We start from the raw sequence: 26,252 nt of genomic DNA, 5'->3' as shown, positions 1-26,252 counted from the left end.
CAAGCTCATGAGGATTTACTCCTAAGTTCTCTTTTAAGAGTTTAATAGTTTTGGCTCTTACTTCTGGGTCATTGATCCACTTCCAGTTCATTTTTATATGGTGTGAAGTAGAGGTCCAACTTCCTTCTCTGACATGCAGAAATCTAGTTGTCCCAGTACTGCTTGCTGAATGGACTTGGCACCCTTGTTGAAAACCAATTGCCCGTAGATATATGGACTTATTTCTGGACTCTCAATTTTATTCCATCTGTCTGGATGTCTGTCTTTATGGCAATGCCATATTGTTTTGATTACTGTAGGTTTGTAGTAAGTTTTGAAATTGGGAACTGTGGGTTCTCCATCTTTGTCCTCTTTTTTTTTTTTTTTCCCAAGTTGTTTTGGCTATTTGGGGCTGCTTAGAATTCAACCTGAATTTGAGGATCAGTTTTTCCATTTTTGCAAAAAAAAAAAAAAAAAGGCTGTTGGAATTTTGATACCGATTACATTGAATCTGTCGATTGCTTTGGGTAGCGTTGACATTTTAACAATGTTAAATCTTCCTGTCTATGTACCTGAGATGTCTTTCCATGTTTTTAGGTCTTCTATAATTTTTTCAGCAGTGTTTTAAAGTTTGCAATGTATAAGTCTTTCACTTCCTTGGTTAAATTTATCCTTAGCTTTTATACTTTTAGATGCTATTGTACATGGAATTGATTTCTTTTTTTTTTTTTTTTTTTAAGATTTATTTATTTATTTCAGAGAGAGGGAGAGTCGGGGTGGGGAGGAAGGAGGGAGAAGAGATAAGGTGGAGAGAGATAATCCTGAAGCAGACTCCCCACTGAGCGCAGAGTCTGATGCGGGGCTCAATCCCAGGACCCTGAGATCACGACCTGAGCCAAAATCAAGAGCTGGCTGCTTAACCAGGTAAGTCACGTAGGTACCCTAATTTTCTGTTCAGATTATCCGTTGCTGATATATAAAAACACAGCTGATTTTTGTGTGTTGATCTTATATCCTGCAAATGTTAGCTCTAGGAGTTTTCTTTTGGGTTAGTTGGAATTTTCTGTATACAGGGTTATGTCATCTGTGAATAGAGGCCATTTTACTTCCTTTCCAATTTGGATCCCTTTTATTTCTTTTTCTTGTCTAATTGCTCTGGCTAGAACCTCCAGTACAATGTTGAATAGCACTGGTGAAAGCAGGCATCCTTGTCTTTTTCCTAATCTTCGGGGGAAAGCTTTCACTTTTGTACCGTTGAGTTTAATGTTGTGGGTTTTTCATAAATGCCATTTAGCAAGTTGAGTAATTTCCTCTCTCTGCCTGGTTTTATGACTATCTTTTATCATGAAAAGGTGTTTGATTTTGTCAAATGCCTTTCTGCATCAGAATGGTTATGTGGGTTTTTAACTTTCATTCTATTAATATGATATATTTCATTGATTTATTTCTTATGCTTAACTACCCTGCATTCCTGAAGTGAATCTCAATTGGTCATGCTGTATAATCTTTTTTAATATATTGTTTGGTTTGCTAGTATTTTGTTGAGGATTTTTTATGTATATTCATAAGGTATATTGGTCTGTAATTTTCTTTTCTTAGGATGTCTTTTTTTTTTTTTTAAGATTTATTTGTTTATTTGACAGAGAAAGAGACAGCAAGAGCGGGAACACAAGCTGGGGGAGTGAGAGAGGAAGAAGCAGGCTTCCTGCCAAGGAGCTCGCTCGCCTGATGCAGGGCTCGATCCCAGGGCTCTGGGATCATGTCCTGAGCCTAAGGCAGATGCTTAATGACTGAACCACCCAGGCGCCCCACTTGGGATGTCTTTATCTGGTTCTGGTAATAGAACAGTGTTGGCTTCATAGGATAAGTTAGGAAGTGACTTCATTCATTTTTTTACAGCTAACTAATGTCCCATTGTTTGAATACACCACATTTTGTTTATCCATTCATTTGTTGATCAATATTTGGGTTGCTTCTACCTTTTGGTTATTATTAATAATTAATTCTAAATATTCATGTACTAATTTTTGCATGGACCCAGGTTTTCATTTCCCTTGGCTATCTTCCTCACAATGGAATTGCTGGGTCATATGGTATCTTCATGTTTAACCATTTAAGGACCTGGCAAACTGTTTTCTAAAGTAGCTGTGCCATTTTACGCTCCCACCAGCAGTGTATGAGGCTTCTAATTTCTCTACATCCTCGCCAACACTTGCTTTATTTGACTTTTTGATTCTATCCCTCCTAGTGGACGTGAGGTGGTCCCTCACTATTGTTTGGATTTGCATTTTCCTGATGGCTAATGACGTTGAGCATCTTTTCGTCTGTTTATTGGCATTTTTGTGTATCTTCTTTGGAGAAATGCTTATTCAGATCTTTTGCCCATTTAAAAATTATTTTATTATTATTATTATTATTACTATTTAGTTGTGAGAGCTTCCTACGTATTCTTTATACTCAATATTATCCTCATGGGACTGCACCTGCAAAGACTTCCAAAGACTGCCCTCGGGCTCCTGGGCCCTGCTTCGAGCAGCACCCTTTTGCAGAGAGCCCCGTAGGCCTTGGCAGTATAAAATGCCCTGCGGGGTCCCCGTGTCACCAGGCAGAGGCTGACACTTGGTCTACAACTGCGCCTTGGCCTCCTTCCCTTTCTGTCCTGATTGCCTTTCAACAACTCACCTGCACCTGACCCTCATCTCCAGGTCTGCTTTTAAGGGAACTTGACCTTAGAAAGAGTTTGGAATGGTGGAGGAACTGAAATTGCAGTGTTGCCAGAACTCAGAGAGAATGCGGAGATTGGGGGGGATGGTGAGGCTAAAGCCGTAGGCAGAGGCCTGACCACACAGAGCTTTGTGCATCACGGCGAGGGGTGGGTCTTTATCTGGAGAGCCACGGAGGGGTCACTGGGTGGTGTGAACCATGGCTGGACCTTATCTGACATTTTGTTAAAGTGCCTCTAGGTTCTGCGTGAAAGACACATGAAAGGGGCCCGAGTGGCTGCAGGGAGACCGTGGAGGAGACACAGGACAGCTGTCCAGGGGATCCAGGGGAGAGAGGATGGAAGCTGGAATGAAGATAGGGAGTGTGGAGGGAGAGAGAAATGAAGGTTAGAGAGAGATGGGCAGGTGGATTTCCAGGCTATGGGGAAGTTCAAGGACAACTGGCGGGTTTCCAGCCTGAGCACCTGGAGAGGTGCTCAGTGCACAGAGAGGGCGGTGGAATTGGGAGGGCAGAGCGGGAGTTCCACATGTGAGACGACACCAGCTTACCATCAGCTGCTGGTCCCATCCCATTTCACAGATGGAGCAAGTGAGGCCTGAGGAGTGCAGGGGTTCACCCAGGGTCCCTCATCACGCTCCGAACAGAAGGTGATGGGACTTCGGGAGTCCTGTTGCCTACCCAGAGCACTTATTTCCAGAGGCCCCACTGGCTCCAGCCTCAGAAAGCCGGTTCTTTAGGTGGAAGGTTGTTAGGGTGGGGTTTTGAGGCTGATGGATTTATTCCAGGCTGGAGGCCAGTACACAGTCCCCAGAGGACACAATGTCCCTGTTTTATGAGGGCAGCCTGTGCCCTGACTCCGACCAGCCACCCTGTCCGGGTCTGGCAGGCTAACTCGAGGGCAGGAGGGTGGGGGGGGTGCCCACATCAGAGTGGCCGACAAGTTGGAGGCTTATCTGCGCTCCCAAATTTGCCATTAATCAGACCAGGGTCCAGATCCTGAGCTTTCCCCTCTTTGTCCTGTGACCCCTTTCCTTGTCATCTGACCTTGGTTAGGGCACCTCCTTTCGCCCGTCTTTATTCAGTCTTCTCATTTGTAACATGGGGACATCCCAAAGTATGACTTTTGTGCCCTCAGGATTGTAAGAGAACGGATGGATAAAAAAGTACCTTGTAAACTGTCGAGTGCCTTAACTTCTATTTCGGCTCAGTCTTACCTCTGCACCAAGTCACCGCCCAGTGGGTTTCTAAGGCTTTGCTCCCTGACCAGACAGTCACCCCTCTGGAGAGGGAAAGAGGTCTGGTATGGAGTTCGGGGATGCAGAGATCTTATCACTCTGGCCCGGGAGCCTTGATAACCCATTGTGCAGGTGGAAAAACTGAGAGGTGGCCCTCTGCTCAGAGTCCTTAGGCTGTTAAGCTTAGCTTCAAAGGCAGGGCTCTCTGACTCTAAAGATGAGAAAATTCCTTATTCATTTAGTGACCTGATTGGACAGATAAGCCAGAGGGGAAGCAACCTGCCCAGCGTCATGTGGGCAGTCAGCAGCAGCGGGTAAATGCCGCTGGAGGTCCCTGCCTCTCGGGCCTTGCCCCTTCCACCACCTTGTGCCCACCAACCCCTCAAGCACAAGAAAGGAGCTCCCATCATGGTGAGCTAGACGCAGTCATGTCACTGGCAGACTTTCCACCAGCACGGAGGGACCCTGAACCTCCACTCCCCAGAGCGGCCTCTGAGGGGCTGAGGCTTTGCTGACACATAGCTCTGTGGTCACTTGTGGGGCGTCTCCTGGGGGAGACCACATGCCACAACCCCACCATGGGCAGGTTAGGGCAGAAGTCAATCAAAAAACTAATTAAGAAGTCCACACAATTCAAAGAGCAGAACGTTCTTTTGGAATCTCTTGGTGGCCTCTGGAGAAATTTCTTCCTTGATCGGCTGGATAGTGAAAGCATGGGCTGGCCGGGGTGGTGCCAGAGTACAATGCTGATGCTAGATACCACTCCTCAAGCACTTAGTATGCTCCAGGCACCTTTCCCAGCACTTTCCACATCAGAACTCATTTAGCACTGACAGCGAGGCTTTGAGATCTGATTATCCTCATTGTATGGGGAAGGAAACCAAGGCACAGAAAGGTAGCATCACTTGGCCAAGGATGCACAGGTCTTGAGGCACAGAGCCCGGGCGGAAATTTGGTCTGTCCAGCTCCTGAGCCATGCGACTGACCACTTTGCCACACTGGCTCGCGGGCTACGGGAGACCGGAGGTGCCTCGCCCAGAGGACCAAGACCAGCCCAGCAGAGGCGGCTGGGGTACACAGCAGCGGCCAGGCTCAGCACGATTTCTGAGGGGACAAAGCGTGTGGCTGGTGCAGAAGCAGCAATCCGCCCAAACTGTCCCAAGATGAGTCCAAAATGTCAGCGTGGCCCCACGTCCTGACTCTGCCACTTGCCGTATGGCACTTCAAATGTCTGTTTCCTCCTCATTAAGATGGACTGAACTTGGTATTGGCCTCACAGGACTGTTGTGAAGGATCCAGGGAGCCCTGGAAAGCGTCTACTGTGCTTAGTCCCGAGGTAGGCACAAAGAAATTGCAGACGAAATGTTAGCTATTACTATTATTATTTATTATTTGTATATGTCATTATTCATCATTAGATTTCATTTCTGCATCCCCTCTCCCCACCATGCACTGCTGGATGTAGACGGGGTGTTGGGGGTTGGCTCTTTTTAGAGACAGAGGGATGCACAAGATGGCTTTGGGGAGCCCTCCCTTGTAAGGATTCTGGAACCATCCATCCCCTTCCCCATCCCCCCTTTCCCTTGCAGCGTCTGTATTCTCCTCTCTCCAAAGTTAGTTTCCATCCTTGCACCCCAGGTGCCCTGGCTCCCTGCCTGTGGTCCCCACTGGTTGGATGCTGTTGCTATAGCAACAGCATTTCAAGAGCCTTCAGCCCCCCTCTGAGGCGACAGGCATGGATGGAGGTGGGCTCAGCAACTGCCTCCTGCATCCTCTGGCCAGTGTGGATGGAAGGCAGGAGAGTGGAACGTAAGAATGAAAGCTGGCCTGGGCTGGGGGGGCCAGCCCCGCTCGGACCCCAGCTCCAAGCGTTGTCCCACCATACCCCACCTCGCCTTGTCACAGGAGAAACACCTGAGCTCTTGATTACAAAGGCAGATTCTAGCCCTGCCTTGGCTCCCAGGCCCTGCTTTTAATTATCTGGGTGGGACCCCCTAGGAAGCTGCCTTTGATCAGCTCTGCTCAAGGCTCTGAGGCAGACAGGCCACAGAGCACATGTGAAAAAAATCTGGAGTCCTAGAAGATTGCTGAAGCCATCTTGGGCATTGAGGTTTGTGTTACTTTCTTTGCTGAGCTGTCTCCAAAGAAACACTCGCCTAGTCCCCCTAGGCATGCTCCAGTCCCGCCTCCCTCTCTTTCCAGAGCTGAGCTGAGTACCCACCCTCTGCCCAGAGTCAGGAAAATTCCAGGGCCAGGCCCCCAGAGGCCACCTTGTTAATGCATTCTAGATGGAGATGGGGGGGTTCACCCTTTCCCAGCAAAATGACCTTCAGTGGAGGTGCTAGCCAGGGTTACTCAGGGTGATGTGAAAGCCTGGCAGTCTTCTAGATACTCAAGAAGAGGGGTGCCTGGGTGGCTCAGTGGGTTAAGCCCTGCTTTCGGCTCAGGTCATGATCTCAGGGTCCTGGGATCAAGCCCCGTACCGGGCTCTCTGTTCAGCAGGGAGCCTGCTTCTCTCTCTCTCTCTCTGCCTGCCTCTCTGCCTACTTGTGACCTCTCTCTGTGTGTGTCAAATAAATAAATAGAATCTTTAGATACTCGAGAAGCAACAGGCAGGGCTAGGTAGAGAGAGATAGGTAAGGAGCTACATGATTAGGCTCACAGAAATTCCAGAAATGCTGAGGCCTAACAAAACCAGAAATAAAGGAACAAAGCAGACGACCCTGCCCTAGGCGTCAGAGGTGGGGAATCTTTTTATGACAGTCACATTGTGACCAGCAAAGAATAACTTGACCCCAAAGAAGAAGGAGGCTATTCAAGATGTTATCACCGGTCCTTACTCAAACCAAGACAGCACAAGAATGATAAGGCCACAGGGCCCCGATCAGTCCTAAATAAAAGAGTGTCAATGGGGACCCACATCGGCCTCCCTGTCAGGACCCCTCTCACTCCCGAGATTCCTTTGTCTGTGTTCTTGTTTAGTAAAACTCCACCTCATTACTCACTCTCCTTTGTCCCCAAAATTCATTCTTCAACTCCGTGGGACAAGAACTTCACTCCCCCGCTTCGCCGTGAGATCAGAGGGGCCCATCCCCCTGCTGGATGGAGATGTGGTCTCCCCGCTCTCACCCACCCCAACCACCAGCACGAGGCTAAGACACTGGGCACCAGAAGCGTTGCCTAAAGCAGGGCGAGTGGGGTGGGGACCTGGGGTGGGGGGAGTGGAATTCATAGAGTCTGAAATGGGTGCGGGGCGAGAGAAGACAGAACATCAGAGGGGGAGAGGGTTTTCTCTGGAGCACCCAGAGAGAGGACCAGACCAGGAACCCTGGAGGGTGAGAGGATGGCCTTGTCCGTGGGAGGAGCCCTTGAGAGCGAGAGCCAGCGAGAGAGCGAGCTTTCCCTGCCCTTCCTCTTTCTGGGATTCACTTTGCCCCAGGCCGGCCCAGAGAAGAAACCATCAGCCAGCACGGGATTCACTTGACCACACACCCTTTATTCCTCCCACTCACCTCCCTTCTCCTCCACCACTGGTTCCTGAAATCACAGCCAAATAAAAAGCCACCGGGATCCCCGTCCTGGATCAGAAGCGGAGCCCGAATCCCCCCCACTTCTGGCAACGGGGTCCCGTGGGCCCCCAGGGGCAGCTTATGCACCCCTGCACTCCCGGTGGGTGTCTGGCTTGCCTGAGACTAAGACCTCTGAAAGGGTCTGTACCAACAGCTCTTTCCACCACGGGCCCCGGGGGTTGTGGAGTCGGTCCTGGGCTCCACCGTGTCCTGCTTTGCTCTCCATTCTCACTATTCTGATGGTGAGTCACGTCTTTCTAGAAGTTTCTGGGGCAGGGGAACAGGTTCAGCTTCTTCCCCTCTCCCAGCGTGGGTCAAACACACAGTGAGTGCTCACGAGCCCCAGCTGGGGCTCCCTCCTGTCGCTGGGCCCCTCCCCAGCCACCCTTGAGGCCTGGTGCCATTGGTGGAGGTCCTAGCTAGAGGGAGGCAGGGGGACTCGTCTGGGGTGAGTCCTCCAGAGACGTCTGTGAGTCTGTCCCCTCCGAGGAGAAGCTGCCCCCAGTAGGGTGGGGGGCCTTGTTCTGCCTGAGGAGTCGCTGCCGGGAGAAGAGGGGGTCAAAGAAGGGCTCAGGGGCTGGAAACCAAAAGGGCTCCTGGGGGCCTTTGCCTTCTTCAGCCTCTACGGCCCGACCAGCTTCCTGGGGCAGAAAGCCCACCTTCACATTTCTGTTCTGTCCCTCTCTGTGGGCCCGAGGCCAGCAGGGATTTGGTAAATGGTCCAGGCCCGGTAAGTCCGAAGGGGGCAGGCCCCACCTTCCTCTGGAAGCAACATCTCCATTCGGACCCTGGCCCTTGGGAGCTGCCCTTCTGACTTCCGGGGGTGCTGAGCGGGCCTTGGGCCCCTCTGGGCATGGGCAGTGGGCCAGGGCCTTCTTCAGAAGGGTCTGGATCTCCTCGTGCCTCACCCGGGCCTCCTCCCACAGGTCCTGGCCCAGGCCCTCCTGGCTCAGTGAGGCCACCTGCAGCCCCATGGCCGTGAGCTTCTCTGCGGGGAACTCCAAGGCCAGGCGCTGCCGGTAGCGGTCGAGGCGGCGCTGGTCCCCGGGGCTGGCCCTCTGGGCCTTGCCCAGCCTGAGCTGCCTCATCAGGTCCTGGCAGTCTGTGTGAAACCAGGTCATCTGGGGGCGACAAGAGAGGAAGTTGGGGTTCAGTCTAGGAGCAGGACATAGGATAGGGAGGCCCGTCTCCAAGCAGAGAGGAAGTACGGTTGGGATGAAGTCATAAGAAGCGCCCAGTCAATGCCCTGGTTTCCTGTGCGTGGCCCTGAATGTCTCTGCTGCCAGCGAAGACAACGGGTCCCCTCTCTTCCCTGAGGTAAACACACCTGCCATCAGCTAACGGGCCTCAGCCCCCTTTGGAGCCTCAGGCATGGTCTCCTCCCCTCGGGGGCCCACAAAGACTCACCTCTTGCTGGGGCTCTGCCTTTCCTTCTCAAGAAGGGGAAGTGGTACTAGCGGATCATTCGGGTTCTCGGATGGTGGAAACACTGTCTTCACCCGTTCTGAGTGGCACGGAGGGAGGCATCTCATGGGTATTTATTGAGCACCGACTGTTTGCCAAGCTCTGGGTAGCTCATGTATGATGGCACTGAATAGTACCAGCAGCCCATTTCACAGAGGGGGAAACCAAGGCTCAGACACATGAAATCACTTGCCCCAGGTCACGCGGCAAATCAGGAGGGAGCTGGGACTTGAACTCAGATGCGTCCAGCTTTCCACAGATTTCTCTCTCAAGCCTGTCCTTGCATGAGGGAAACTGTTCCAGCGAGGGCAGTGCCCACACACTCACCAGCGAGACCACCAGCTGACCCAGGCCCAGGGTGGGGGTGTCCATTCCGCTGGGCTTCTGCCTCATTTTGGGATTCTACTGTCCCTACTTCACCCACAAAATGTCTGCAGGCTGCAAAGGAGCCAACACGTTCCCAGCAGCTCGTGAAAAACATAATCTTTCTCTCCATTAATTTAGAAGCCGACAGCGAGCTGTTAGCTGTGGGGATTGGAGAACCGTTTTCTCCAAGGAAACCATCTTTCCGCGGATTAAGGGAACTTGTCTTTAGATAAATGGCTTCATATTCACGGCAGCACACGGAGCTCATGGCTGGGAAAGGGCTCCATAACTCTCTGTTAGTGGCACAATTGTTTTATTATTATTTAGTGCCAAAGCTGCCGGATGCACGCTCTCAGCCTGGGGCTGGGCCCAGCCCAGGGCTGTCTTGTCTGTCTGTCCGCCTGGCTGGGGCTCCATCTTCCAGGCTGGGCTGGGCAGGGATGGGCAGCACCTTTGCCATCATCTTACCAACCCTTTGGGTGTGTGGATCAGGATTCAGGCCCAGAGAGGAGCACGGGTCAAACAGCGAGATGGCCATGGTGGGATTCCAAGTCAGGCTCCCACCTCCTGTAGGATTTCCAGGCCTGTGGGGGGGGGGGCGTGTGCGGGGGGAGCTCTATCTTGCCACATGCCCCCCTGCCCCCCAGTCTTCCTTCCTCTGCCTCACTCCTCACTCTCCCTCTGGCCGCTTGACCTCTATGGGGACCTGCCCCGTCCCAGGCACCTGGGAAGGATGAGGGCACAGTCCCGGGGCTCACCTCCCTGGGGGGTGATGAAGCCACAGGATCCTTCCAGATCACAGTGAGCACCTTGAAATGAGACAAACAGGGTGACCAGAGAGATGGGCAGGGGAGGGGGGCAGACAGCCAGGCGGGAGGTGGGGGACATGTGAGCTGAGCGCTGAAGACAAGAAACCAGCAGGTCTCGAGGAAGAGCGAGTGAGAAGGCACAGAGTCGCAGTGAGTCTGCTCTACGGGGCTGATCTGGGCTGAAATTAGTAAGCAAGTGAGAGAAGCTGCCAGATGCCCTCAACCCGTGAGGCATTACCACCACTCCTACTGCTACTAATGATGATCCTATCGGTGTCGATAATAACAACACCAAATTAGAATACAGCCCCGGGGGCGGGGGAGGGGAGGGTTACTTACATTTCATTTCCTCCTCTCACTACCCAGCGAGGCTGGCCCCAGAGCCCGGGGACCTGGGTTGGAATCTCAGCTCTGCCACTTCCCCCTGTGTGACCCTGGAGGAGTTGTTTGACTTCTCTGTGTTTCCTCATGCATAAAATGGGCATAATCATAGCACCTGCCTCCAAAGGTGGGTGTGACAATAAGATGACACGTGAATGATAAGCAAGGCCACCACGTAACAGGAACTATAGAAGCATTGGTTACGATCCCTGTTATGATTGTTATTCCTGACAAGGAGCTGAGACCCAGAGCAGTAGAGACCTCACTGAGGTCACACGGCCTGTGCGGGCAGAAGCTGTCCCTGACTCTGAACCTCAGATGCGGCCACTGCTTGGCTCTCTCCTGTCAGCTGGGAGGAGGTCCCTTTGGTGCCACTGACCACATCCACATCCAGCGGCCCCACAGAGACAGAGAGTGGCCTGTCCTCCCTTTGCCCCAGGCGGGACTTGACCAGAGTCCCTCTTGCCGCCCTCCAAAGCATCCCGTGTTTTCTGTCTCCTGTGTACTGGGCCAGCCTGACAACTGGCCCTTCCCACACTCTGTGTGAGGGGGTGAGTCTGAGGGCACTGGGCCTGGGCCAGAACTGTGGGTTCTTGGCCCATCTGGGGTAGCCCGGGCTGTTCCCTTGTCCTCCTAAGCCTAGTTCTCCACCAAGAAAATGAGAGATTTGACTAAATGGATTTGGGAGAGGTGGGGGTGGGGGTCTTAAATCAAATCCTGCTTGGTCACTGGCCCACTGGGGAAACAGGAACGAGAGACACTTCCGTCATTGGGCCTCCATTTACTCATCTGCAGAATGGAAACAATGTTGGCACCCCTCCCTCATAAAGATATGGTGAGATTAGGGGCACCTAGCTGGCTCAGTCAGTAGACCATGGGACCTGATCTCGGGGTGTGAGTTCGAACCCCACATTAAGCATAGAACCTACTTTAAAAAAATTAAATTAAAAAAGAACAAATAGAGATGATGAGATCAAGTCAAGCAAGGTTTGTGAAGCACTTGTCGGAGTGTCTGGCATGGAGTCCACAGTCACTAATGTGGACTCATCTCATAATAATCATATCACCATCATCATCATCATCACGCCTGTTGGAACAGGGGAATCTATTACCACCTGCCCTCGCATCTTTGGAGAAGAACAGAGAGCATCATGAATCCATCTGTGTTTAAATTCCAAATCTTCTTTTCCACAGCTGTGTGGCCTTACACAAAGCCCTTTCCCTCTTGGGGCCTCAGTTTGCTCATCTGTAGAATGGGACCACTCAACCTTGCTTCACTGGATTACGAAGAGATGATGGACGCAAAGCAAAGGAGTTCTTCTTGCTTGCTACCCCAGCACTGCCACACTCCCATCCCCCAGAGGAGCCCTACCCTCTCCTCCCCACTCCTAGCCAAACTCTGGGTTCCTGGCAAAGACTGAGGCCTCTGTTCTGAGGGTGCTCAGAGTAGCCTTTTGGGCCTACCTGTTCCAACCGCCTCCCCTTCCCCAGCTCCCACCATCTGTGCAGGGCAAGGTGAGGCATGGGAAAGGCACTAGAATGGTGCCATGAGCTTGCTGTGTGACGTTGGCTAAATGACAGCCCTTCTCTGATCCTGTTTTCCCAGCTCCGCAACGGGGGGTGGGGCAAGATCAACGTTCTTGACCTGGTCTGACTACCTGCAGTCGTCCTAGTGAGCTCTCCATGGAGACGAAGTCTATGGCTTCGATTGGATTCTGGAAAACACCTGGAACGCTTCCCCTAATCCCAATGTTGGAGAAGCAGGTGATTCTGAGTGTCCTCCGAGAGCTGACACTCGGGTCGCCAGGAGGCTGCCGGGTGTAGTGGGACAAGCTGAGGTCAGAGATCAGCCAGGACTGATTTAGGGGGGTAACCTGTCCTCTCCCACATGGCTCTCTTCCCACCTGGGGGAAGAAAATGCAGGTCATGCTCTCCTCCTACCCTACAGGGTTACAGAAGGAAGAGCCCAGGGCTGCACGGGGGCTGGTTGCTGTCCCCACCCCAGCTTGCAGCGGCAGAGGGCGGGGAGGGGTCCTGGCAGGCGGCCACAGGCTCACCTTCTTGCAGAAGAGATGCAGGTGGAGCAGCGTCTCCAGGTCCGTGCGCTGCCGCTCAGCTGCCATGTAGAAGTGGGTCAGCTTCGCCTGGAAGGCCCGCTGGGTGGAAGCGAAGGCTGCCAGCTCCGGGAACTCTGCTCCTCCCGCCGCGCTGCTTCCTCTGGCTGTGGCTCCCAGCTCAGCCGCCTGCTTGGACAGCTCCAGGCCACGGCGGTACTGGGCCTGAGCGGGGAGAGGAGGGGTCCACTCAGTTCCCATCCTAGCCGAGGCCTCCTCTGGAGGTCAGGAACCTCCACTGTCCGGCCGCTGGGTGGTGACACTTGCCAGACCTCTGTTACCTCATCTGTAAAATGAGGCCAGGCCTCTGCCTCAGCAGCCCACTTGCCTCACTGGGACTCTGCTTAGAGTTATCTCCTTCTGGAAAACTTCCCTGACCCAGGGCCTGGGTTTGGGGCTCCTGCTGCATGTCCCCACATGTCTCCCCCAGTCCTTGCTGGCCTAGGAACTCCCTGAGAACTGAAAGGGGCTGAACTAGGGTCCAGTACATCAAGGATACAAATTCCTTGCCCCGATCTCCGAGTCTGACTGAATAGGTCTCAGGTGGGACTCTGGAATCTGCATTTAATGAAATCTTCCAGGGATTCTGAGAGAGGTTTTTTGGTCTAGTGATGATCCTGGAAGGCTTCCTGGAGGAGATAGCATCTAAGCTGAACCCTCTGTGATCTCAGCTGGTCTTCTCACTATCTCTGGAAGTTTCATTGTGCTCTCCAACCTCCACACCTTTGCCCCAGCCATGCCCTCCTCCTCCACCGCCCTCTCCATGTGCCCTGGTCCTGCTCCCAGTCTTAGGGACGCACTGCAGCCTGGAGAAAGAAGTCCTCAAACTCCATGTGTGCCTTCTCCACGGTCTCCAAGCTTCTGTCTTTGGGGGTCAGCGCTTGCAGGCACCGGCTCCCCTCCTGCTCCATCCAGTTGCTGACCTAGGGCAGGGGAGGGAAGTTTGGACATGGTGGGGGACCTGGGGGATGTCTCTTAGCTGGTTCCCCAACTCCCTTGGAGATGAGGATCTTCTTGTCCTCAGTTTTTCAGTGGCTGGACCTGTGCCCACTGGCCTAGACTGACACCATCCCAGGTCTGGGCAGGAGCAACAGCTTGGGGAGGTTGGGTGCATTGTCATGTTCTTCAGCTACCTGAAGGGAAAGAGAGCCTGGGTGACTCAGTCAGTTAAGCATTTACCCCTGGCTCAGGTCATGATCACATAGCCCCAGGACTGAGCCCTGCCTTGAGCGCCCTGTTAGGCAGAAAGTCTACTTCTCCTTCTTCCTCTGCTTGTCCCCTTGATCCTTCTCTTTTGCTAACTCCCTCTCTTGCTCAAATAAATTAAGTTAAATTAATTACATTAAATTAAATTAAATCAAAACAAATACCTAAAGGGGAGAATACTCCCCGAAGGGGACCCCAGAGGGCATCTGGCCTGGCCAGCATCATGCACACTTGTTTGAACCAAGTCACAGGGTAGCAAATTTCGCTTCGTCTAACCACTTGCTGGCACCAATCATAGAAGAGGCGGCCTTGAGAGTAGTGAGTTCCCCACCCTCAGAGGTGTACAAACAGTGCCAGAGGAAAAGCTGCCTTCTGTGGAGTAAGGTGCATAGGTGCTATGAAGTAAGGTGCTATGTACTCAGTGTATCAACTGGGCAATTCACTTCCCCTTTCTGGGCCTCAACTTATTCAGAGGAAAAATGGGGCAGACATGAGGAATCAGCAAGGGACAGCGGCTCTCCAACCCCTAAGCAAAAGTCCCCTTCTGATTCTGGGATGCCTTCAAGAGTATATATTCACTCATTTTATCCTCAAAAAGCCCAGCACAGCAGGCACTTACATTATTCCCCACTGAACAGATGGGGAAACTGAGGCAGCGAACAGTGCAATAACCTGCCTAGGGTCATCATCAGTGGCTGGAGCCAGGATTAGCGCCCATGCTGTCTGCATGCTCCACAGCTCCAGCCTGGAGGGATGCACTGGCTCGAGACCCCGGCAGTCAGAGCAGTGATGCCAGGGGCAGGCTCCGGGATCCCCAGGTGTATGACCACAGGCAGGTGATGTCATGTCTCCCAGCCTCCACATCCTCATCAATGAGTGGGAGGAATCCCGGCATCCTCCCACATCCCTGGCAAGGGATGGGTTGGAAAATCCTGGTAGGTGCAGAGGCTCTGGCCCAGGGCTTGGCGGGGTAGGGCTTGGTGGGGGGGGGGGTTATGCCTTCACACGTCTGGCACCTAGAGAATGCCATGTCACGGTCATGTCACCGGAGGCCCGCCTGGCATTGAAGAATGGCCAGCCTTGTGTCCTTACGCCAGAGCAGAGTGCCTGCTGGGGCAGGACCTGGGGCAGGGTTTTCTCTGCAGGGAAGCCAGCCTCCCCTTTCACCTGGAGGATGGCAGCTTCCAGACGGCCCAGGCGGATCCGGAGCTCCAGCCTCCCCAGAAGATGGTTAGATGCACTGACTAGGACATGCAGCCGCTCATCCACGAGGCCGTATAAGGCGACAGCTTCAGCCAGATGGCTCCTGGGAGGCAGAAGAGGGGGAAAAAGGGGCCCCAGATGTTCCTCCCCACCAGTACCTGCCTGCAACCTCCCACCAATTCCATGGTTCTGGCCTGGGGATTCCAGCTGCTGAGTTGCTGTGTGACCTTTGATAGGTCCCTATACCTCTCTGGACCTCAGACTTGGCCTTCCAAGGGACTGGGAAGACCAGAGGACACAGCAGGAAAGCAAATGACCCCTTCCCCTTCCCCGGGAGGATATGAAGTGGACTGGACAGATCTGGGTTCAAATCTTCACACACACCCCAAGCCGCAGAATCAGACTGAGTGCGGCGTGGACATCAGTGCTTTCTAAAGCTTCTTGGACAGTTCCGGGGGCAGTGAAGGTTGAGAAACAGCTCTCACACACTCAAACCTCCTAACACAGTGCCCACCACACAGTGTGCGTTAGCGCTTATTACTTCTATTGTAAAGATGGTGAGTGGGCGTAACACACCCTCGTAGCCCAGCCTCCATTTTACAGATGGGAAAACTGCGGTCCAGAGAGAGGAACAGACTCTCATGCATGGCATTCTGTATTGAAACCTGGTGTGCAGCTTTTTAAATATTGACAAAGCCAGTGAGACATAAGTGAAGGGACGCAGACCGACCGGAGTGAGGCGTGGTAACACTGCGGGGAGGGGAGGAATCCTACTCCACCCTCTCCTGCCCTATGGGGTCTTAACTTGAGAAGGAAAAAAGAAAACAATGCTTTGGAAGGAAAGCCTGCTATCCTTGCTCTGGGCCTCCTCAACGGACGGCAGCTTCCCACAGATCGCTGCCCTTCCAGGAAGGGATGAGGGCCCAGGGTCGGTGGTGCTCCGGCTGGAAAATACCAGCCTGCCTGGAGGGACAGAGAGAGGCAGGGGCGGGCGTGAGGGCGGACCGGGAGCTGCAGGGTCCTCCCCACAGAACAAGTAGGCTCAGCGGCTCATGTGGGACCACAGCGCCCCCTGGTGGAACTTCTGGGAGCCAACAGTCTGGAGAGGCCCACGGAGGACAGAGGAGCCAGGGAACCAGCCAGGGAGGTGGGGTCATGCTGGGAAGGACCGTGCGAGCCCCACCAAGCCGTGTGAGGGGCAGGGAGATGGCTCCAGCCCAGCACCAGGCCCCACATCAGCGTGAATCTGTCTGTGGCTGCAGTTCAAGGTGACAGGTTCAGGCTGCCTGGGTTGAAGTCTGGACCCCGGTACAGGTCAGCTGTGTGATCCTGGGAAAGTCACTCAACCTCCCTCTGGGCCTCAGGCCCCTCCTTTGTAAAAGGGGGGTAATGCTAGATTCCTCCTAGTGGGAATTAAACAAGTTAATATTTGCAAAGCCCTTAGGACAGGGCTGTGCTCATACTAAGTACTATTCAGGTGTTGGTTAAATAAACAAATGATTCTTGGAAGCTTGTGTAAACTTTGTAATTGTGTTTGTTCTAATGGAGATAAAATAGCTCCAATTACTGACGGATTTAATTACTGACTTGCACCTCCCACCCCGAAATGTAAGCAAACCAGTACTTTCCAGGAATATGTGTCTGTTGTTCTGTGGCTCTGACACCACTGATGCCACCTAAGGTTCCCTGAGCGGGGCTGAGGAGCCCACCAGGGAAGGCGGGCCGTGCCATTAGAGCATTTCCCCGAGCCTCGGCCTCCCATCGGCCAAATGAGGATGGTACGGCCCTCACGAGGTTCTTCTGGGGAATAAACAAGATGGACCTTGAAGGGACACAGCCTAGTGTCTTAGAAAGTCAGAGAAAGTGCTCGAGGGTGACCAGAAGTGAGCAGGGGCTGTCTTTGGACACCTACCTGGGCTGAGGAGGGCCGGGGCTGAAGGAGAGGCAGCAAAGAAGGGACGGGAACCTTACCAAAGCCTCAGCCCAGGATATGAGCCCTGCAAATGCCCCCATCCTAGATGTCCTTAGGGCCCCCTTGGTGGGGGCCAAGTCCCCAGGGCCAGGGAACAAAGGTGGGTGAGGAAAACCCTGGCCGTTCATACCTGACATTGGGGTTGGAATCCAGCCTACCAGCTTCCAGCCGCAGCTTGGCCAGAGTGGCTCCCCCTTCCCGCTGGAAGCCCAGCAGGCCTGGGTCCCTCAGCACGGCCTCCATCAGCTCCTTGGACTTGCTCAGACACCTGGAGGCCTCCTGTCAGTGTAGGGAGGTGGCCTGAGGCGCAATCCCCACTCTCGCTCTACAGCCTTCCCAGGGCTCCCCACACCCAGATCGTGCCTGAGTCCCCCAGTTTGGTATTCAAGGTTCTGCAGAAAGTCCATCCTTTCTGTCTCTAAAACATCTCCTCCAGCCATGCTTCCTCTCATCACCATGGCAACCTCACTGGTCCAACCGCCTCATCTCTGTGGGACACTCAGCCCAGCCTCTTCACTGGTCTCCCGGCAGCTCGCTGGCTCCCTCTGTTCTCCATATGGCAGCTGGAAGGATCTCAGAGGACCAAGGCGTTCATCCTGCTGCTCAGAACTCTCCGAGGCTTCTCTGGCAGCTTAGAGTCCCAGCCCAGCCCAACTCCTTGATCCAGCCTCCGTGGGGTTAGAAGATCCTCCTGTTGTTCTGTTCCTCTCCTACCCTGCTCCCACCGCTCTGTTCTACATCGGCCTCCATGCTCTTCTAGAACATACCAGAACAATCCCCCCTCAGCACCTTGGCGCATATTTGCCCTCCACCTGGCACAATCCCCCTCCTGTTCCCATCGCCGGCCCCTTGTCATTCTCAGGAGTCTGCTTAAATACCATCTCTTTACGGAGCCCCCCCCCCCCCTTTCCCTATGGTTCTCGATCTTTCTTGGCCTTTGGCACATTTTGTAGCTACATATCCATTTCTTTGTTTGCTTTTTAAAGGACTGCCTCTAGCACTGCACCCACGACACCCTCCAAAGGCAGGGACTAGTCCTTTTGCCCCAGGCTGGGGTCCCCAGGGCGTGATACACAGTGAGTGGCCTATAAATATTAGTCCAGTAAATGAATGAAAAAGGGGGATGGTTATGCCCAGCATGCTGTCCCCTTCACTGAGCCCCTTGGTCCACGGAATCTGGGGTACAGAGGGGCTTCCCCACCCCATGAACCTGGCTCACCTGCACCCCTCCAGGGGGCTCACTCTTCTCAATCTGGTTGATGGAAGCCTTTAGCAAGGAGGCGGCCCGGCGGAGGTCAGCAAGGAAAGGGTCCAACTTCTGCATGATGGAAGACCAGAGCCGGGGTGTCAGCCTGGGCCCCCGAGGAGGGCGCCTGCCCACGCCAGGGGGACCCAGGGCGGGCATCAAGCAATGGTTCTCAAACTTGAGCTGCATCAGAATCACCTGGAGGGATGGTCAAAATCCAGACTGCTGAGCCCCACTCTTGAGTTCTTTATTGAATTCTTTCGGGTGGGGCCTGAGAAGGTACATCCCTAGTAAGTTCCCAGGTGGTGCTGATACTGCTGGTCCAGGGACCACACTTTGAGAATCACTTGGGCTGGGAAGGAGAGAGGGAGAGGAAAGAAGACCCAAGGTATCCTCTGGGGGAAGGGGCAGGAGCAGATGTGGGAGGGCAGAGATAGGGGACATCCTCTGCTGGGTCCCCCTTCAGCCCAGCTCCACCACTGACAGGCTGTGAGACCTTGGGCAAGTTGCCTAACCTCTCTGTGCCTCTACTTCCTCCTCTATAAAATGGGTTCGCAGTCGTCCCTACCTTACAGGCTTGCAGGAGGATGAAACGGGTTCATGTGGGTGAGGCACTTAGTGTCTTAGCCATCATTATCATTAGTTTTATATTCTGGGACTATGGGCTAGATTTCATGAAAATAGAGTTCAAAGACCACTGGATTCATCAGAGGGGAATGGGGGGCCGGTGAAATGAATAGGAAAGGAGATCGTTCAATATATATACACCCTTCAGCAGCATTTTTGAATTTTGAACCCACTCTGCCTTTTCAAAAATGGGCACAGGCTCAACAGGAGAGGACCCAGGCCCCAAACAAGTAAACAAACCACCGCACGCAACAGTCAGTGGGGACCAGCGGTTCTCACGGGGGGGGGGGTGATTTCGTCCCCCAGGGGACATCAGGCAATGCTTGGAGATGTTTTCGGTTGTTGTAATTTGCAAGGTGCCCCTGTCAGAGTGGGTAGCGGACAGGGACAGTACAAATCATGCCACAATGCACAAGAGAGCTCCCCCCCAAAAAGAAGAATTATCCAGTCCCAAACGTGAACAGTGCCAAGGATGAGCAGTAGGGAAAGTCGAGGGCAACATTTATGGGCACTGGTTTCCGTGCGATTTAAGCCTGGAATCTTCTGTGTGCTGTTGTGCTAGTCCCTCCCCACCACCACACACACACACCACCCTGTGTGTCCTCGTGTGTTAAACTGGACATGAAATGCCCCCTCCGGGGTTGTGCTGAGGAGAGGCTGAGATCATGAGGGGAAGGAGCCCAGTGCGGGCTGTTTCCTGATTTTCCTCTCTCAGAAGGGAACATGTCTGCCTCCCCCGCCAGCCCCTGAGCTCTCTGAGTTGTGCAAGGCCCAGAACAAATGTCTGCTGATGTCTTTTCAGTTAACAACAGACACAGCCGTGTATACACCAGCCACTCTTCCAAGCTCTTTGCCCACATTAACTCAATTAATCTTCACAATAGCCCCCTCGGAAATAGCTATCTTTACCGCCCCCTCCCCAATTTTGGACTAAAAGGAAAGGACTCAGAGAAGGTAGGTAACTTACTCAAGGTCACACAGCAGAGTGGGGAATGAAACCCAGGCACGTTGGGCCCAGAGCCTCAGCTCTTAATCACCACCCTCTGAACCCTCATCATAAACGTTTGTTGAATGTCTGGTTTGGAACCTGACAGAGTCGCTAAATCCCTGAAGCAAGAGTATGAAGGGAGGAAGAGGAGGAGCCTGGGTTGGGGGTAGAGGCTGTGAGGGCGGGCACCTGGAAGAATTGCACCCACTCGCAGTGGCAGTAGGGGAGGGAGCCCTCCAGGGCTGGGGGCAGCTGGCTGGGGTCCACGTGGTGGCCGAGAGCCTTCAGTGAGGTCACCACCTCTACCTGCAGATCAAAGAAGTCAGTCAGGAGGACTGGAGGATTCCGGGTGGGGACATATGTTTGAGAAGGGCCTGCCAGATCCCCGTCCCACCACTGCTCTACCCGTCACAGGGAAGGCTGGCCCTGGCTTTAAGAGTTGCTTTCTGGACCAAGGATCTTCTCTGGGAAGTCTGAGAAATCAACATTAAGAATGCGATCCTGGCCAAGAAATGGCACATCAAAGCACTTAACATACCCCACCTCTTAGCCTGTGCCCAGGCAGACATCACTAATCAATCACAGCACTGCCTCCCTCTAAGCCAGGCTCTTTCCCAGCACAGCTCTCCAGGCCATCACACAAATTGATTGATGCTGACTCTTTTCTTGTAACTTCTTTGGAATCCTTGTACTGTCCTCTGACAACCCACCAAGGTGCTGTCTCCTTCTTGGGGCTGATGAAAAAGTTCACCAAATCTGAAATGTCCTCTAAGACATGGAGGAGGGACGAAGTGGCTGCTTCTCCTGGGCGCTAAAGATGAATGTTTATGCCAGGCCCAGCTCCAGATACCTAAGCTTGGGATCGGGTGGACTCAGTTTTTTTTGGACCCGTCTGTTCTCCTTGGCACTCAAAGTGTGGTCCACGGACCAGCAGCCTCAGCACCACCTAGGGGCTCCTAGAGATGCGGAATCCCACGCCCCATCCAGAACTCCTTCATTGGAACCTGCACTTTGACAAGGTCCCTCAAGGGATTCGCTGGTCCATAAAAGCATGAAATGCACATCCTGGCCCACAGTGTGTCTCTTTACCCATGAGGAGAAAGAGAAAGGCGGCTTTTAAAACCATTTCCAGAAACAAGGCAGAGGGCAGGGTGCCCACACCATGATTGTAATACATGCACCAATTAAAGAAAATGGCAGGCCTCTTTCCTGCAAAGCCCTAAATGATCCGAACCCGAGATGCCGAGAAACCCAAGGGAGGGGGAAGGCAGGAAGATCGGGGCCGCAATATGCCTCTAGCTTGCTGAGTGGCCTTGGGCCTCAGTTTCCCCATCGGAAAAAAGGGAAGGAGGGGTCGAGGAGATGAAGCTTTTTAAATAGTCTTCATGCCACTGCAGGTCCGTCATGAGCCAGGAGCTGCTGGCATTGCCAGAGAGGGAGAACTGTATGGTTTGGAAGCACCTGCCGGAGAGGCTGGGGCTCAAAGTTGTAGCACCTGGCCTTGTACTTGCTGACCTCCACTAGGCTGACCTTGAACTTGTTAACCTTCCCTAGCTGCTGAATTCTGCACCCCAGCTCAGTTCAGCTCCCCCACTCACCTGGATGTCAGGCAGCATCCCTGGCTGGAGAGCAGCCTCCTCGTCCCCCAGGTAGAGCACAGCACCCATGGAGGCTGGGGCCAGAGCCTGTCAGAGAGAATCACTTCAGGGGGGCTCTGCCTAGACCTTCACTGAGCCCCCTGCTAAGATTCAGGCAAACAGGGTGGGTGGGGTTTGGTGGGGGGATGTGTAGGTGGGATGTTTGGAGGGTGAGTCATTGGGAGTCAACAGAACAGCAGGTCCAGGCTGTGTTACAAACGTCCTAGATGATCCATCCCCACTGGGCCTCAGTTTCCCCATTATAAAGTGAGGAGGAGAAGGAAGAAGAGATCAGATCATCAGGTAAGCACACGCCAACCTTCCATTTCCTCTGTTGCCTAACCCATTAACTTAGGAACCTCTTCCTCCGGCATTCTACGCTCATGAGGTTCAGGGGACCCAAGTCTAAGCCGATCAGTGTCCCGCATTCCCCTGGCCATGGAGATTGGTTGGGGGATGGCCGCCTGAGCTAAGGAGACAGAAGGAAACTTGCTGGGACCCCTGGAAAGAGAATCTCTCACTCTGTCCTACCGGATTTAAATGAAAGACTATGGGAAGTGAAAGCTGTTGGGAACCAGAGAGCCACCAAGGCAGGGAGCCTGGCTGAGAACAGCGCCCTCCCAGGAGAAACTGGCCAGAAGTGCAGAGACAGGAACCGGGTCTTGGAGACAATATTTGAGCCCCTGAATCAAGCCATACTTGGAAGTTGGATCTAATTTCCGGATTGTCAAGTCAAATGAACCAATGAACTCCCTCTCTCTTCAGGCCTCTTTGGGCTGGGATTTCTATACTGTAATTAAGAGTGTCTGCCTGGCGTTCCTGGTTCCAGTTCTCAGCCTCCTGGGCTCCATGAGCACCACAAGTCCGCTGGAGCTCCTAACACTTGCTAGGCTGAGGCTGTCCACTGCCCACTCACCTGGGTGGCCTGCAGGGCACTGACCAGACCAGGATGCGGGGGCTGTTTCCTGGCATCAATCACAACAGCCAGCCCCTTGGTTTTATCTTCAGGCCTGTGGGTGGTAAAGAGAGTTGGCAATCTTGCTGGATGAACCAGGCTTTCTAGGGGGAAGGACCTATGGGGGCGGGGAGACTGGCTGCCAGGAGCCTTGATTTATTGGTGAACTCTTCCTCCTACAAGACCAACTAACTGCCAACGCCCACCCCACTCCAGGAAGCCCTCCATGATCTCTCTCCAGGTGGAGTCCATTGCTTCCTCTTCGGTGTTCCCACAGTACCTCACCCAGCTCTCTCTCACACCCTATAAGCCACTGTCCCCACTGCAGTGGACGAGTCGTCCAGCATTGAACCCATCCTTTCCCCGTGGGCAGAGCTCTCGCTTTCTTCAGGAATCCCACGTTTGGTTCGGGAATCCTATGCCCTCTGTATAACAGGTCCCCCAGGGGCTGGTTTCTGATTGGTGGAGGCCAGCAACCATGGGGGCACTTCTGGGAAAGAAAGGCTCCTTTACCAGTTTCCTCCTAAGAGCTAGAAAACGGAGACCAAGAAAGTTACATTTCCTTATCAGTGAAGACATTTGGAACTGGGATTTGTTGCTCGCAGCCCGAATACCCTCAGTGGTTCCCGGTGTACGTTTCGGTGATGACCTTAGGATTTCCCAAACTGGCCCAGTTGTCAAAACTTGTTAAAATAATCGGTTCGTCACCCCCGCCCCTGCCCCATCCCCCCAGCAGATCCAGGGTGAGGCAGGGAGGCTGTGCGGTTCCAAGTGCCCTTGGCCGTCCTCATGATCAGGCAGGTTGGAAAAATAACCCCCTGTGGGGGGTTATTTTGAACTCCAAGCCTGAAGTCCAGCCAGTTCACAGAAAAAATGGAGGCGGCCAGTGTGGTGGTGGACTTGTGGTACAGTGTCTGGAACCTGGACAAGATGTTCCATCTTGCTGAGAGTCCATTTTCCCATCTGTAATGGGGATCATAGTGCTGACCCCTTGGGGCCGGCTGTGGTGAGGACTGATGAATTCATTGGAGTGAGGCACTCAGTGACTGTGCAGGGTAAGAGGAACATAAATGTCTGATTTTGTCATGACCCTAGAAGGGGAAACTGAGGCACAGAGTGGCAACATGGCAGACGGTGAGAAGAGGTCCCGCACCTCGCCTGCCTCCCGCTGTTCATGCTGGGAGAGCCGTTTGCTTCCACACAGGCCTGGCCACCAACCTGGGGGGCAGGCCCCGATGCAAGAAGCGTCTGAGTCTCTAGCGTGGCCTAGCGTGAAGCTGGGGCCAGGACTCCACAGTTTACATTGGTCCCCAGAGTCCACTTGGCTGTCCCTTTTTTTTAAGTGACACTCAGAGAGGGGAGGTTACTGCCCCAAGGTCACACAGCAAATTGGTGGGATTCCAGGACCCTGTCTAACACACTGACCACTTCTCAGCATGAAAAAAGTGTGTCCCATCTCCCCCTCAGGCCAGAACAGTCACACCACCTTGGAGAACACAAAGAAAAATCTTAATGGCCAGTAAGTGGCCATGATAGCTCCCACGGGGTAGAGCGTATGGAGAAGGTTCCAAAGGGTTCCACCAGTCCTTCCATCCCCTACCCCTAGCCACACAGCCTCTAGGTTGGGTTGGGGTCTCTAGCACAGTCCTGAACAAACACCACCTCTGAGACCCTCCTGGCTGGGGGCTGGAAGGCTGAGGAAAGGATGGAGGCTTTCCCCAGCCAGTCCAACCTGAAGTCACGCAGGTCAAATCAGCCTGGATCACCCACTAATCGTCATCAATCTACATCACCCCCGTTCTCTTCACCACACTGATGCTCCTAAGAGTTGCTCATCCATGCTCTGCTCCTCGCACGCCATCCATCTCCCGCAATCTGGGAACCCCCTGATGGCAGGGACTAAGTCTGTCCTGCTCCCCCCCTCCCCCCAGCATCTGGCTTGGGACTGGCTCTGGGAACAGACGGCTGGGTGGAAGGGCACGGTGTCTGCCCATTCAGTGCCCAGCCAGGGACTCTGGGCCAAGAAGTCAAAAGGGGACAGAGTGGCCAGCTGGCCCAGCCCCTTACCTGGGGACAGTGCACAGGTAGGAAAGCAGCTTGGTGACTTCTGAGCTTGTGCACCACGGTGCCTCCCAGGCCCCCTCAGTGGTTGACACCAGAAGCAGGGGCCTCCCTGCCCTGTCCCGACCACCTGGAGAAGGGAGGACACAGGTGAGCAGTGAGAACCCCAGGTCTCTCCACCTCGGATGTCCTTTCTCTCCTCCCTCGGCCACTCTGAACTCTGAGTCGGCCTTCAAGACCCAGCTCAATAGCCACTTCCTCAGAAAGCTGTCTTTGACTCCGCCCTCCATTCTGGACTCCCTCGTTCTGGACTCCCTTCTGCACAGGGCACTCTGGGACGTACAGCTCAGGGACTCGACTTTGGAGGCACGTGGATGGGTTCAAGTATCAGCCTGGCACTGACTCACTGTGTGTCCTTGGGCTAGTCGCTGGGCCTCTGAGCCTGTTTCCTCATCTGTTAAATGGGGAGCATAAAATGTGGAGCTTACTAGGTCATTTCGAGGGCTAAATGAGATGGTCCTGAGAAACACACGGAGCCACGGGCTCAGTGACAACCATTGTTACACGGAACATCGCCTCTGTCCTCATCTCTGCCCCCGGCCCAGGGCTGCCAGCTCATGCTTCATTCTTGCAGACTTTTACCCATGGGTTCTGTAGACTGTTTCCCGTTCCAGGAATCAGGGCTGCCTGGCCCACTGTCCCCACAGGGGCTGAGAGTCCGAGGCCCAGGGAGTCAGCGCAGCCTAGCTGCACGATGGTGAGGGGAGAGCACAGAGGAGGGAAAGAGGCTCAGGCCTCTGGAAACTGGGCCTGCCTCACACCCTGGGCCTGGAGCCCTGCCCTCCAGAGTCACCTCACGCAGAACCAACTTGTAACAGCCACCGTCCGCTCCACATGGGCACGACCTTCTACAGTATGTAAGCGTGCAAGACCCTTTATGGCTCAGGAAGTCTTAGAGACAAGCTTAACAGCCTTCATAAGTGCTGTCTCACACAGGGGAGCAGACCTTCTAGAACAGTCTTTCCTTCATGCACATTTGCAAATTTGACATAATCGTAAAAGATGTCCGACCGTGTGTGTCTAACTTTAGATCCTCTTGAGATCATGGGTTGGATTTTTCTTTTCCCTGTGATACTCATTTATAAATTTCAAAAGGAAAAGCATTTCACTGGGGACAATATGGGAAATTTGAATATGAACTGGGTGTGTTGAGTAGTATTAGAAATTATATTTAGTTTTGTTAGATGGGCTAATGGTATTGCAGTTCTTAGGGAAAATATCTTCAGAGCTGAGAGAGGCATGCTGAAGTATTCAGGGACAAGATATGAAGATCTTTCACTTACGCCAAAATGTTAAGACTTATTAAATCTGAATAATGGGTAAGTAGGTGTTCCTTACAATACAGTCTCTGCTTTTTTTTTTGTATGTTAGTATTTTTTATAAGAGAAAGTAAAAAAATGTGAAATGATTAAATATGAGAAAATGATATAACCTACAAAGTCAGAGATGTCTGCCCATGTTCCTCTGAAATCCTCTTGCAGCCACTGGGGCCGTCAGGTCAGGCAATGCTGCATCATCGTCCCCAGGCCCATTTTCTTGATAAGGAAACTGGAGCCCGGCGAGGGAAAGTGGCTTCCCAGTCTCGCACAGAGCCAGGTCCCTCACCTGCTTGAGTCATGCTTGATCTGGCCCTTGACCACCAGGAGAGATGAGCTC

At 53.2% G+C, this 26,252-nt stretch overlaps 1 protein-coding gene across 2 annotated transcripts in view; it reads right to left on the bottom strand.

The window, feature by feature from the left end:
* Window positions 1–5,303: 5,303 nt before the first annotated feature.
* KIAA1755 (KIAA1755 ortholog) overlaps window positions 5,304–26,252 on the bottom strand; it is a 40,648-nt gene continuing 19,699 nt past the window's right edge. For both annotated transcript variants that reach the window (XM_059133240.1, XM_059133239.1), the window contains 10 exons: window positions 24,543–24,666; window positions 22,437–22,530; window positions 21,482–21,568; window positions 20,073–20,189; window positions 18,242–18,340; window positions 17,153–17,301; window positions 15,015–15,153; window positions 13,442–13,564; window positions 12,585–12,806; window positions 5,304–8,628 (listed from right to left, as the gene is read on the bottom strand). In XM_059133240.1, coding sequence (XP_058989223.1) covers window positions 7,927–8,628; window positions 12,585–12,806; window positions 13,442–13,564; window positions 15,015–15,153; window positions 17,153–17,301; window positions 18,242–18,340; window positions 20,073–20,189; window positions 21,482–21,568; window positions 22,437–22,530; window positions 24,543–24,666 — 1,856 coding nt within the window. In that variant the 3' untranslated portion in view covers window positions 5,304–7,926. The remainder of the gene's footprint in view (window positions 8,629–12,584; window positions 12,807–13,441; window positions 13,565–15,014; window positions 15,154–17,152; window positions 17,302–18,241; window positions 18,341–20,072; window positions 20,190–21,481; window positions 21,569–22,436; window positions 22,531–24,542; window positions 24,667–26,252) is intronic.

This window comes from Mustela lutreola, chromosome 9 (genome assembly GCF_030435805.1).
Source record: "Mustela lutreola isolate mMusLut2 chromosome 9, mMusLut2.pri, whole genome shotgun sequence".
In the NCBI taxonomy this organism is placed as follows: Eukaryota; Metazoa; Chordata; class Mammalia; order Carnivora; family Mustelidae; genus Mustela; species Mustela lutreola.
This window is presented reverse-complemented; position numbering and strand designations above follow the sequence as displayed.